The 14,883-nt window shown below is 43.6% G+C and overlaps 1 protein-coding gene across 7 annotated transcripts in view; it reads left to right on the plus strand.

The window, feature by feature from the left end:
• Window positions 1-14,883, plus strand: part of PCNT (pericentrin) — a 145,949-nt gene that overhangs the window by 96,119 nt on the left and 34,947 nt on the right. For all 7 annotated transcript variants that reach the window (XM_049875076.1, XM_049875074.1, XM_049875081.1 and 4 more), the window contains 2 exons: window positions 13,800-13,979; window positions 14,296-14,469. In XM_049875076.1, coding sequence (XP_049731033.1) covers window positions 13,800-13,979; window positions 14,296-14,469 — 354 coding nt within the window. The remainder of the gene's footprint in view (window positions 1-13,799; window positions 13,980-14,295; window positions 14,470-14,883) is intronic.

Raw genomic sequence — 14,883 nt, forward strand, 5'->3', positions numbered from 1 at the left:
GGAGTCTTGTTTTTTGCTAATGCCTTCAGAGCAGCTTGGACTTCTTCCTTCAGTACCATCAGTTCCTGATCATATGCCACCTCTTGAAATGGTTGAACATAGACTAATTATTTTTGGTATAATGACTCTGTGTATTCTTCCATCTTCTTTTGATGCTTTCTGCATTGTTTAATATTTTCCCCATGGAATCCTTCACTATTGCAACTTGAGGCTTGAATTTTTTATTCAGTTCTTTCAGCTTTAGAAACACCAAGTGTGTTCTTCCCTTTTGGTTTTCCATCTCCAGGTCTTTGCACATGTCATTAGAATACTTCACTTTGTCTTCTGGAGCCGCTGTTTGAAATCTTCAGTTCTTTTACTTCATCAATTCTTCTTTTGCTTTAGCTGCTCAGCGTTCGAGAGCAAGTTTCAGAGTCTCCTCTGACATCCATCTGGGTCTTTCTTTTCTGTCTTCTCAATGACCTCTTGCTTTCTTCATGTATGATGTCCTTCCACAACTCGTCTGGTCTTCGGTCACTAGTGTTCAATGCATCAAATCTGTTTTTCAGATGGTCTCTAAATTCAGGTGGGATATACTCAAGGTCATATTTTGGCTCTTGTGGACTTGCTCGGATTTTCTTCAGTTTCAGCTTGAACTTGCATTTGAGCAATTGTTAGTCCGTTCCACAGTCGGCCTCTGGCCTTGTTCTGATTGACGATATGGAGCTTTTCCATCGTCTCTTTCCACAGATGTAGTCAGTTTGCTTTCTGTGTGTTCCATCTGGTGAGGTTCATGTGTATAGATGCTGTTTATGTTGGTGAAAGAAGGTATTTGCAATGAAGAAGCCGTTGGTCTTGCAAAATTCTATCATTTGATCTCCGGCATTGTTTCTGTTACCAAGCCATATTTTCCAACTAATGATCCTTCTTCTTTGTTTCCAGCTTTTGCATTCCAGTTGCCAGTAATTATCAGTGCATCTTGATTGCATGTTTGATCAATTTCAGACTGCAGCAGTGAATAAAAATCTTCTATTTCTTCGTCTTTGGCCCTAGTGGTTGCTGTGTAAATTTGAATAATAGTCATATTAACTGGTCTTCCTTGTAGGCGTATGGATATTAGGAAGAAGGACCCAGCAGTCTACTTCTGAAAAGCATTAGCCAGTGAAAAACCTTATGAATAGCAGCAGAACACTGTCTGATATAGTGCCGGAAGATGGGCCCCCCAGTTTGGAAGGTGCTCAAAAGATGACTGGGGAAGAGCTACCTCCTCAAAGTAGAGTCGACCTTAATGACATGGAAGGAGTAAAGCTTTCGGGACCTTCATTTGTTGATGTGGGACGACTCAAAATGAGAAGAAACAGCTGCAAATATCCATTAATAATCGGAACCTGGAATGTACGAAGTATAAATCTAGGAAAATTGGAAATTGTCAAGAATGAAATGGAATGCATAAACATCGATATCCTAGGCATTAATGAGCTGAAATGGACAGGTGTTGGCCATTTCGAATCAGACAATCATGTAGTCTACTATGATGGGAATGACAACTCGAAGAGGAATGGTGTTGCATTCATCGTCAAAAAGAACTTCAAGATGTATCCTGAATATCAAGTGGATAGGATGATGCATTCTGTAGAAACCAGTCATCCTTTCCTCAGCCACTCCCATCATTGCCCGATGGGGTCGTGAACAGAGTGGCCCTGGTGCCAGGGCTGGGGGTAATGCATGGGCTCAGCAACATGGACTTCCACTCACTAAGGAGCTTGGCTACAGCTGCTGCTGAGAGCTCAGTCTGCCATAAGCAGAGACCAACACAAAGTCCCCGATATGGCACCATCCCTTGAGGTGATCACCCAGCAACCTTGTGGCAGGTTGATTACATTGGACTGTTTCCATTGTGGAAAAGGCAGTATTTTCTTCTTAATGGGAATATTCACTTTGTATAGATACGGATTTGCCTTCTGTGCACACAATGCTTCTGCCAATACTGCCGTCCGTGCACTTAGAGAATGCTTTATCGTCTGTCATGGTATCCCATACATCATCACCTCAGATCAAAGGACTCACTTCACAGCAAATAAAGTGCAGCAGTATTACCATGCTCATGGAATTCACTGGCCTTACCATGTTCCCCATCATCCTGAAGCAACTGGCTGGATAGAACGATGGAATGGCCTTCTAAAGACACAATTATGGCTCCAGCTAGGTGGCAGTACTTTGCAGGGTTGGGGCAATGTTTTCTAGGAGGCTGTGTATGCTGTAAAGCAGCATCCAGTATATGGTGGTGTTTCTTGGACAGCCAGGATTCATGGGTCTAGGAATCAAGGGGTGGAAATGGGAGTGGCACCACTCACTATTACCCCTAGTGACCCACTTGTAAAATTTTTGTTTCCTGTCCCTGTGACCCTATGCTCTGCGGGTCTAGTTGTCTTAGTTCCAAAGGGAGGAATGTACCTACCAGAAGACACAATAATTCTGTTGAACTTCAAGTTAAGAATGCCACTGGCCACTTAATGTTCCTCATATCTCTGGATCAGCAGGCAAAGAAGGGAGTTATGTTATGGTGGGTGTGATTGATATTGATCTTCAAGGGCAAATCAGATTGTTATCATATTGTAGAGGTAACGAAGAGTATGTCTGGAATACACAAGATCTCTTAGGATGTCTGTTAGTACTACCATTTCCTGGTAGTCGCTGGAAAAGTATGGCACCGCAACCCAATTCCAACATGACTACTAATGGCCCAGACCCTTCAGGAATGAAGGTTTGGGTCACCCCACCAGGCAATTTTTTTACCAGGCAAAGAATTGTGACCAGCTGAGGTGCTTGCTAAGGGTAACAGGAATATGGAATGGGTGATGGAAGAAGGTAGTTCTAAATACCAGTGGCAACCATGTGACCAGTTGCAGAAATGAGAACTGTAATATTTCTTCCTTGTATGTGTGCATCAAATATTTTTGTTTTCTTGTATAATATGTAAACAGGGCTAGTGCATTTTTGTTTGTACATGTGTTAATTGTATCATTAATCATGTAATTAGGTGCTAGTATGACTTTGTAATTGTCTTTATTTAGAGATAGTGAATGATTAAAGGACATGGGTATAGGTACCAGGTTGTCAGGGGTGGACTTTGATGGTTAAGGTTATGTGGCAACTTGGCTGGGCCATGATTCTCAGAGGTTTAGCAGCAATGTAATGATGTAGTTTAGCAGTTACGTAATGATGTATTTCTCCTCCACTTTGTAATGTAAGGTAATCACCTCCATGATGCGATCTGGTGTGATCTACCAGTAGTTGTAAAGGGCGTTTCCTCAGGGGTGTGGCCCACATCCAATATATGGATGTTATGGCAAAACTTGATGGCTTTTGTTCTCTCTGGATTCTGCATCTGGGTTGTTGTTTTCCCACCCCTATCATTGCCCACCACCACCAAGGAAGGAGAGACCAGTAGGAGAGACTGGCAGGAGAGACCCGCAGGAGATGGCTCAGAGGGCTCCCTGGCTCATGAAGTGAAAAAGCTGAATGCCTTTGGGCAGAGACTGAGGGCCAGGGAGAAGTCTACACCTGACCCACAAATTTGGGACTTGCCAGCCTCTACAACCTCATGAGCCATTTCCTTTATATGGTTCATGAGTTCTGTGAGACATTGCAACGTATCAGGGAACCCAAAGACAGTAGGAAGAGCACTGAGGAGAAAGGGAGTAGTTGATGTTAGAGATGATGGCATGGTACAGCAGCTTGGAAAAGTTGGGCATTTGGGACATCTTTAACCTCCACCTCATAGGAACCAACTTTGTGCTGGTCCTTATAAAAGAAATTACTAGTTTAGTTGATCATCAGCTGACCTCTGGTTCTTGAAACTTGAGCCAGTAGCTTGCTGTGTTATCTGCCAGTCTTGGGATTTGTCAGCCTCCGTAGCTACATAAGTCAGGAGGACACTCCCGCCTGACAATTGACCCACCAACTTGGGATTTGCCAGCCTCTGTAACCGTGAGCTGTTTCCTCTCTCTCTCTCTGTATATGTATATAATCACACTTCACTGGTTTTGCTTCCCAGCCTAAGACAATGTGCCACAGGCCCCACCTCTGTGGCAGCATTGAGGAGCCATGCGCGCTAGCCTATTGGTGCATGTAGTTCACCTAGGCAAGTTCAGTAGCCTGTCTCTTCCTCGGGCATTTGTCTGGTTGATTTAAGTGGCCGGTGTGTTTCCAGAGCCCCTAAATAGACCCAATAGGCCTTTCACAGGTAATAGGTGGTTTGATGTATTAAAAAAAACCCGTTGCCTCCGACTCATAGCATCCCTACAGGGCAGAGTAGAACTGCCCCATAGAGCTTCCAAGGAGCGCCTGGTGGATTTGAACTGCTGACCTTTTAGGTTAGCAGCCTAGCTCTTAACCACAGCGCCACCTGGGTTTCTTGTTTGATGTCTGGACGAGTCTTAATAACCTTTTATTCTCCTTTGTTGTTTTTAAATATTTTAAGTGCCTGGAGGTAAGCTTATCTCAGAGATCCATGTTTGGGTACCTATTTTTTGCTGCCACTAATTTAAATCAATCCTTTTGTTACGGAATCTGGAGGCAGAGCAATTTTTTTTCCTCATTCCTGTCTAGAGAGAGGTGGGGGACTGGCTACTTTGTGAGGGTCCTCTATCTCCTCAGTTTTTCTGGGTTCCCCCAGGCAGATATGAAGAATCTGACCCATAAGATGGTCAGCAAAAGCTAATTGCATTCACCACCCTCCTGGGCTAACCTAACGTGGTTCACCGTTTGCAGTTCACAGCTTGCGGTTTATGATGGGTGTTCTGGTCTCACTGCTGTGGAGGTTCCGCAGGAGGGTCCCCAGTGTGACAGAATTAAAAAAACCTTCCTACCTTGTCTGCTGGCTGGCTCTTCCTTCAGCTTCCTGCCTGGTGCTGCATCTCATAAGCTGGCTTCTAGAGTTCTGAATCGTCAGTTTCACCACACTATTTGGTCTCTTTTGTTCTCTTTTTCTTTAACTCTGAAGGAATACCAAAAAACCAAACCCAGTGCCGTCGAGTTGATTCCAACTCATAGCGACCCTATAGGACAGAGTAGAACTGCCCCATAGAGTTTCCAAGGAGTGCCTGGTGGATTCGAACTGCTGACCCTTTGGTTAGCAGCCGTAGCACTTAACCACCGTGCCACCAGGGTTTCCTCTGGGGGAATATAGGCGCTCAACTGCCTGTGCCTCCGTCTTGTGGAGGTGCCTCAGGAAAACATTGTAAAAACTGAATTGTCACCTATCCTGCATGTCTTTAGAGCCCTCGTGGCGGAATGATTTAGGGGTTGGCTGCTAACCAAAAGGCCAGCGTTTCGAATCCACCAGCCACTTCTTTGAAACCCTAGGGGGTGGTTCCGCTCTTTCCTATAGGGTCGCTATGAATCAGAATGGACTCAGTGGCAATGGGTGGGTGCGTGTCTTCAAGGAACCCTCCCTGGTGGTGCAAAAGTTAAGGACTCGGCTGCTAACCTGAAGGTTGGCAGTTCAAACCCATCAGCTGCTCTGTGGAAGAAAGATGTGGCGGTCTGCTCCAGTAAAGACTGCAGTCTTGGAAACCCTACGGGGGAGTTCTGCTCTGTCTTGTAGGGTCGCTATGAGTAGGAATCGACGGCAACGGATTTGATTTTTTGGTATAGGGTTACTGTGAGTTCGTACTGACTCGTTGGCAATGGGGTTTTGGGTGCGTGTCTTTATTGCTTATTTTACCACTTTCCTGTTCCTGGCCATTTATTGACCCCTCCCGACTCTTGTCTGCTGCAGTGATGATGACTGTGTTTGAGCAGCTTGCAGACAGACATAGAGGTGGTTGGCTCTCCCATCCTCTCAGCCCCTGGAGGGAGGACCGGTGGGCAGTGTGTCTGTCCAGCTTCCGACTGCTGTGAACTGGCCGTGCCACCTCCTGGTTGTAACACTGACGTGGTTCTGTGCTCATGGTTCCTGGTCAGTGAGGTGCCATGGGTAGCTTACTTTGCTCCTGTGTCTGAGCCTCGGCTGAGAGGATGGCGGTGGGCTGTTGTGGCATCACATTGTGCTGGGTCATCCCTCCATGCAGGGCGGTTGACGCTTGCTGTCTCTGGGCCGCAGCTTCCAGACAGACACAGGTCTCCCTGTGTGGTCTCATTTGCCATCTCTTCATATGGCTTCTTGTGTGGTCCCCCATGGTGGCTTCTTGTGTGGCCCCTGTGTTGTCTCCCTCATGAGGCTCCTCTTGGTATCCTGTGTGTGTGCCGGCTGTGTCCCAAGTGCCTGGGGATATGGCCTTGGGAGACACAGATGAGTGTGCTCATCAGTTTAGGGATAGCCGGATGCTGCTGCTGCCTCGAGAGAAGGTCAGGAAGTTAATGTATTGCAGATATCTGTGGAATGTTGGATCCAGAATTCCACTGCTTCAAGCCTGGCTTCCTGGTTGTCTTTCTGACGCTCACAGGAGAGAGCTTAAAAAATTCACAATTAGGGGCGGGGCCGAGATGGCGGACTAGGTGGACGCTACCGCGGATCCCTCTTGCAACAAAGACTCAGAAAAACAAGTGAATCGATCACATACATAACAATCTACGAACTCTGAACAACAAACACAGATTTACAGACGGAGAACGAACAAATACTGGGAGACAGCGATTGTTTTCAGAGCCAGGAGCCAGCGTACCAGCGGATTTTCTGGCAAAACTAGTTTCCCAGTGATGGCTCAGAGACGGCAGTCCATATCAAACCACATAAAGAAGCAGACCATGACAGCTTCTATAACCCCCCAAACAAAAGAATCAAAATCTTTCTCAAATGAAGATACAATCTTGGAATTATCAGGTACAGAATATAAAAAACTAATTTACAGAATGCTTAAAGACATCACAAATGAAATTAGGCTAACTGCAGAAAAAGCCAAGGAACACACTGATAAAACTGTTGAAGAACTCAAAAAGATTATTCAAGAACATAGTGGAAAAATTAATAAGTTGCAAGAATCCATAGAGAGACAGCATGTAGAAATCCAAAAGATTAACAATAAAATTACAGACTTAGACAACGCAATGGGAAGACAGAGGAGTAGACTCGAGCAATTAGAAAGTAGACTGGGACATCTGGAGGACCAGGGAATCAACACCAACATAGCTGAAAAAAAATCAGATAAAAGAATTTAAAAAAATGAAGAAACCCTAAGAATCATGTGGGACTCTATCAAGAAGGATAACTTGCGAGTGATTGGAGTCCCAGAACAGGGAGGGGGGACAGAAAACACAGAGAAAATAGTTGAAGAACTCCTGACACAAAACTTCCCTGACCTCATGAAAGACGAAAGGATATCTACCCAAGATGCTCATCGAACCCCATTTAAGATTGATCCAAAAAGAAAAACACCAAGACATATTATCATCAAACTTGCCAAAACCAAAGATAAAGAGAAAATTTTAAAAGCAGCCAGGGAGAAAAGAAAGGTCTCCTTCAAGGGAGAATCAATAAGAATAAGTTCAGACTACTCAGCAGAAACCATGCAGGCAAGAAGGGAATGGGACGACATATACAGAGCACTGAAGGAGAAAAACTGCCAGCCAAGGATCATATATCCAGCAAAACTCTCTCTGAAATATGAAGGCGAAATTAAGATATTTACAGATAAACACAAGTTTAGAGAATTTGCAAAAACCAAACTAAGGCTACAAGAAATGCTAAAGGAGATTGTTTGGTCAGATGACCAATAATATCAGGTACCCGCACAATACAAGGTCACAAAACAGAACGTCCTGATATCAACTCAAATAGGGAAAGCACAAAAACAAACAAATTAAGATTAATTCTAAAAAATAAATAAATAAATAAAATAATACACAAAGCGGAATAATGGAAATCAATAGGTAAAAGATCACAATAATAAAAAAGAGGGACTAAATATAGGAGGCATTGAACTGCCAGATGGAGAGTGATACAAGGCGATATAGAACGATACAAGTTAGGTTTTTACTTAGAAAAATAGGGGTAAATAATAAGGTAACCACAAAAAGGAATATCAACTCCATAACTCAAGAAAAAAGCCAAGAAAAACGTTAACGACTCATCTAACATAAAGTTAAACATTATGAAAATGAGGATCTCACAATCTACTAAGAAAAACGTCTCAGCACAAAAAAGTATGTGGAAAAATGAAATGGCCAACAACACACATGAAAAGGCATCAAAATGACAGCACTAAAAACTTATTTATCTATAATTACGCTGAATGTAAATGGACTAAATGCACCAATAAAGAGACAGAGAGTCACGGACTGGGTAAAGAAACACGATCCATCTATATGCTGCCTACAAGAGACACACCTTAGACTTAGAGACACAAACAAACTAAAACTCAAAGGATGGAAAAAAGTATATCAAGCAAACAATAAGCAAAAAAGAAGAGGAGTAGCAATATTAATTTCTGACAAAATAGACTTTAGACTTAAATCCGCCACAAAGGATAAAGAAGGACACTATATAATGATAAAAGGGACAATTGATCAGGAAGACATAACCATATTAAATATTTATGCACCCAATGACAGGGCTGCAAGATACATAAATCAAATTTTAACAGAATTGAAAAGTGAGATAGACACCTCCACAATTATAGTAGGAGACTTCAACACACCACTTTCGGAGAAGGACAGGACATCCAGTAAGAAGCTCAAGAGAGACACGGAAGACCTACTTACAACAATCAACCAACTTGACCTCATTGACGTCTACAGAACTCTCCACCCAACTGCTGCAAAATATACTTTTTTTTCTAGTGCACATGGAACATTCTCTAGAATAGACCACATATTAGGTCATAAAACAAATCTTTGCAGAGTCCCAAACATCGAAATATTACAAAGCATCTTCTCAGCCCACAAGGCAATGAAACTAGAAATCAATAACAGAAACACTAGGGAAAAGAAATCAAATACTTGGAAAATGAACAATACCCTCCTGAAAAAAGAATGGGTTATAGAAGACATCAAGGAGGGAATAAGGAAATTCATAGAAAGCAACGAGAATGAAAATACTTCCTATCAAAACCTCTGGGACACAGCAAAAGCAGTGCTCAGAGGCCAATTTATATCAATAAATGCACACATACAAAAAGAAGAAAGAGCCAAAATCAGAGAACTGTCCCGACAACTTGAACAAATACAAAGTGAGCAACAAAAGAACCCATCAGGCACCAGAAGAAAACAAATAATAAAAATTAGAGCTGAACTAAATGAATTAGAGAACAGAAAAACAATTGAAAGAATTAACAAAGCCAAAAGCTGGTTCTTTGAAAAAATTAACAAAATTGATAAACCATTGGCTAGACTGACTAAAGAAAAACAGGAAAGGAAACAAATAACCCGAATAAGAAATGAGAAGGACCACATCACAACAGAGCCAAATGAAATTAAAAGAATCATTTCAGATTACTACGAAAAATTGTACTCTAACAAATTTGAAAACCTAGAAGAAATGGATAAATTCTTGGAACAATACTACCTACCTAAACTAACACATTCAGAAGTAGAACAACTAAATAGACCCATAACAAAAAAAGAGATTGAAACGGTAATCAAAAAACTTCCAATAAAAAAAAGTCCTGGCCCGGACGGCTTCACTGCAGAGTTCTACCAAACCTTCAGAGAAGACTTAACACCACCACTACTAAAGGTATTTCAAAGCGTAGAGAAAGATGGAATACTACCCAAGTCTTTCTATGAAGCCACCATCTCCCTGATACCAAAACCAGGTAAAGAGATTACAAAAAAAGAAAATCATAGGCCTATATCCCTCCTGAACATAGATGCAAAAATCCTCAACAAAATTCTAGCCAATAGAATCCAACAACACATCAAAAAAATAATTCACCGTGATCAAGTGGGATTTATACCAGGTATGCAAGGCTGGTTTAATATCAGAAAAACCATTAATGTAATCCATCACATAAATAAAACAAAAGAGAAAAACCACATGATCTTATCAATAGATGCAGAAAAGGCATTTGACAAAGTCCAACACCCATTTATGATAAAAACTCTTACCAAAATAGGAAATGAAGGAAAATTCCTCAACATAATAAAGGGCATCTATGCAAAGCCAACAGCCAATATCGCTCTAAATGGAGAGAACCTGAAAGCATTTCCCTTGAGAACGGGAACCAGACAAGGATGCCCTTTATCACCGCTCTTATTCAACATCGTGCTAGAAGTCCTAGCCAGGGCAATTAGGCTAGACAAAGAAATAAAAGGTATCCGGATTGGCAAGGAGGAAGTAAAGTTATCACTATTTGCAGATGACATGATCTTATACACAGAAAACCCTAAGGAATCCTCCAGAAAACTACTGAAACTAATAGAAGAGTTTGGCAGAGTCTCAGGTTATAAAATAAACACACAAAAATCACTTGGATTCCTCTACATCAACAAAAAGAACACCGAAGAGGAAATAACCAAATCAATACCATTCACAGTAGCCCCCAAGAAGATAAAATACTTAGGAATAAATCTTACCAAGGATGTAAAAGACCTATACAAAGAAAACTACAAAGCTCTAGTACAAGAAATTCAAAAGGACATACTTAAGTGGAAAAACATACCCTGCTCATGCATAGGAAGACTTAACATAGTAAAAATGTCTATTCTACCAAAAGCCATCTATACATATAACGCACTTCCGATCCAAATTCCAATGTCATATTTTAAGGGGATAGAGAAACAAATCACCAATTTCATATGGAAGGGAAAGAAGCCCCGGATAAGCAAAGCATTACTGAAAAAGAAGAAGAAAGTGGGAGGCCTCACTCTACCTGATTTCAGAACCTATTATACAGCTACAGTAGTCAAAACAGCCTGGTACTGGTACAACAACAGGCACATAGACCAATGGAACAGAGTTGAGAACCCAGATATAAATCCATCCACGTAGGAGCAGCTGATATTTGACAAAGGCCCAGTGTCAGTTAATTGGGGAAAAGATAGTCTTTTTAACAAATGGTGTTGGCATAACTGGATATCCATTTGCAAAAGAATGAAACAGGACCCATACCTCACACCATGCACAAAAACTAACTCCAAGTGCATCAAAGACCTAAACATAAAGACTAAAACGATAAAGATCATGGAAGAAAAAATAGGGACAACCCTAGGAGCCCTAATACAAGGCATAAACAGAATACAAAACATTACCAAAAATGATGAAGAGAAACCCGATAACTGGGAGCTCCTAAAAATCAAACACCTATGCTCATCTAAAGACTTCACCAAAAGAGTAAAAAGACCACCTACAGACTGAGAAAGAATATTCAGCTATGACATCTCAGGCCAGCGCCTGATCTCTAAAATCTGCATGATTCTGTCAAAACTCAACCACAAAAAGACAAACAACCCAATCAAGAAGTGGGCAAAGGATATGAACACACATTTCACTAAAGAAGATATTCAGGCAGCCAACAGATACATGAGAAAATGCTCCCGATCATTAGCCATTAGAGAAATGCAAATTAAAACTACAATGAGATTCCATCTCACACCAACTAGACTGGCATTAATCCAAAAAACACAAAATAATAAATGTTGGAGAGGCTGCGGAGAGATTGGAACTCTCATACACTGCTGGTGGGAATGTAAAATGGTACAACCACTTTGGAAATCTATCTGGCGTTATCTTAAACAGTTAGAAATAGAAGTACCATACAACTCAGAAATCCCACTCCTGGGAATATACCCTAGAGATACAAGAGCCTTCACACAAACAGATATATGCACACCCATGTTTATTGCAGCTCTGTTTACAATAGCAAAAAGCTGGAAGCAACCAAGGTGTCCGTCAACGGATGAATGGATAAATAAATTGTGGTATATTCACACAATGGAATACTACGCATCGATAAAGAACAGTGACGAATCTCTGAAACATTTCATAACATGGAGGAATCTGGAAGGCATTATGCTGAGCGAAATGAGTCAGAGGCAAAAGGACAAATATTGTATAAGACCACTATTATAAGATCTTGAGAAATAGAAAAAACTGAGAAGAACACATACTTTTGTGGTTACGAAGGGGGGAGGGAGGGAGGGAGGGAGGGAGAGTGTTTTTTGTTGATCAATCAGTAAATAAGAACTGCTTTAGGTGAAGGGAAAGACAACACTCAATACAAGGAAGGTCAGCCCAATTGGACTGGACTAAAAGCAAAGAGGTTTCCGGGATAAAATGAATGCTTCAAAGGTCAGCGGAGCAGGGGCGGGGGTCTGGGGAACATGGTTTGAGGGGACTTCTAAGTCAATTGGCAAAAGAATTCTATTATGAAAACATTCAGCATCCCACTTTGAAATGTGGCATCTGGGGTCCTAAATGCTAACAAGCGGCCATCTAAGATGCATCAATTGGTCTCAACCCATCTGGAGCAAAGGAAAATGAAGAACACCAAGGTCACACGACAACTAAGAACCCAAGAGAGAGAAAGGGCCACATGAACCAGAGACCTACATCATCCTGAGACCAGAAGAACTAGTTGGTGCCCGGCCACAATCGAAGACTGCCCTGTCAGGGAGCAGAACGGAGAACTCCTGAGGGAGCAGGAGATCAGTGGGATGCAGACCCCAAATTCTCATAAAAAGACCATACTTAATGGTCTGACTGCGACTAGAGGAATCCCGGCGGCAATGCTCTCCAGACCTTCTGTTGGCACAGGACAGGAACCATTCCCGAAGACAACTCATCAGAAATGAAAGGGACTGGTCAGCGGGTGGGAGAGAGATGCTGATGAAGAGTGAGCTAATTAAATCAGGTAGACACTGGAGAGTGTGTTGGCAACTCTTGACTGGAGGGGGGACGGGAAGATAGAGAGAGAGGTAAGCTGGCAAAATTGTCACGAAAGGAGAGACTGAAAGGGCTGACTCGAGGGGGAGAGCAAGTGGGAGAAGGGAGTAAGATGTATGTAAACTTATATGTGACAGACTGTTTGGATTTGTAAATGTTCACTTGAAGCTTAATAAAAGTTAATTAAAAAAAAAAAATTCACAGTTAAAAAACCCAGTGGCATCGAGTTGATTCCAACTCATAGCAACCCTATAGGACAGAGTAGAACTGTCCCATAGAGTTTCCAAGGAGCGCCTGGTGGTTTCGAACTGCTGACCATTTGGTTAGCAGCTGTTCAAATGGCCAATAGACTCATGAAAAGATGGTCAGTGTCATTAGCCATCAGAGAAATGAAAATCAAATCCACAGTGAGATACCATTTCTTTCCCACAAGGATGGCCAAGATGGAAAAAAAATGGATAATAGCAAGCATTGGAGGGGATATGTAGAAACTGGAACCCTCCTCCGTTGCTGGTGGGCATACAAAATGGTACAGCCATTGTGGAGAACAGTCTGGTGATTCTTCAAAAAACTAGAGGTAGAGCTGCCATATCACCCAGCAATTCCACTCCTAGGTCTGTACCCAAGAGATCTGATAGAAATGACACGGACAGACATGCACACCTACGTTCATCACAGCAGTGTTCACGATAGCAAGAAGATGGTAACAACCAAGAGAAGGACAAGAAGTTGGTGTATTGTGGGTATCTGTGGAATGTTGGATCCAGAATTCCACTGCCTTTCAAGGCCGTGGGAGAGATGACTCTCTCAGCGGTTGAATGGATAAGTAAAATGTGGTAATACATAAAAACTCGCAATTAGAACAGCCCAGGAAATGCTGCAGGGGCCAAAAGGGTGGCAGTCTTCACTGCTGGGTGGGCAGGTGGAGTGGGGTGGGGAGTCTTCTCATCGTCAGGGCATGAGGCCGGCTGTCCTCTCTAACCTGACTTTGTTGCAGGCGCTGCTGAAGATGGTGTGTGATGAGAGCCACCACATCCTGGCCTTGTCTGAGTACCGGCGCAGCGCCAGCACGTTGGAAAGGGGTGAACCATGTGCCCCGCTGGAGCATGTCCCAGGGGAGGGGCCAGGCCTGATGGAGGCAGCGCCGGCCCTCAGAGGACCCCAGAAAGGAGAAAAGGTAGGACGACTCTGGTGGAAACCTTGGGGTGCTGAGGAATGCTGTCAGTGCCAGGCTGCATTATGGTGCCACTAGGGCACTGGGTCTTTAGGGCCCGCAGCAGCCTGCAGTGGGTCCTCACTCCCCTCAGGTGGGGTGGAGTCCTCATGCAGGACGCTGAGGGTGCGGTGCGAACGCACTGTACTGCCTGCCGCCACGGTCTCTCTTTCGTTTCTCCCCCTGACCAGGACGAGTGGGTCACCTCTGCCTCAGTGGCCCGTGCTCCTCATCCACAGCGTGTGAAGTAAGGACAGTACTTTCTCGTCCTCTGTTTCAGGAACTTTCTGACGTGTGTGTGGACTGGAGGGGAGTATTCCTGCGGGCTGTACAGGATGCGTTCGAGAAGGAACGGCATGCCCTGGGCGTTGAGCTACAGTCCAGGCTGGGCTGCTGTGAGCCGGGGGACGGCAGCTACCTGCTGGAGCGGCTGGAGAGGGTTGTCCAGGAGCAGGTGAGCAGACACAGGTGTCTTGGGTGAGGAAGGTGCAGCTCTGATTTCACACATGAGCTTCTGTTTACATTTTAACTCAACTTTGGGGTGTGGCAGTCTCCCAGTGCCTCGCTGTGTCTTCATGACTGAGCACAGAAATGAGGAATTGTGTGTGTGCCTTGTCCCCACCTCTCTGTGTGGACAACTGAGCCTCCCCAAGAGCTCTGGGCACTGACCCGCAGTGTGTTAGTACTGACCAACGTGTCTGAGACCCCCTCCTCCCACCTGCTCACTTCTAAATGGGGAGGCTGTGTTCTTGGCATCAGTGCCTCAGGCAGTGTCCAGGCTGGTCTGAGCAGCTCTGCTGGAGCTCCAAGGAGGAGGGCTCTAGGGTGCAGGTGGCTGCTGTGCACGTGGGCTCCTTGCATGTTCGCT

Source organism: Elephas maximus, chromosome 2, assembly GCF_024166365.1.
Source record: "Elephas maximus indicus isolate mEleMax1 chromosome 2, mEleMax1 primary haplotype, whole genome shotgun sequence".
In the NCBI taxonomy this organism is placed as follows: Eukaryota; Metazoa; Chordata; class Mammalia; order Proboscidea; family Elephantidae; genus Elephas; species Elephas maximus.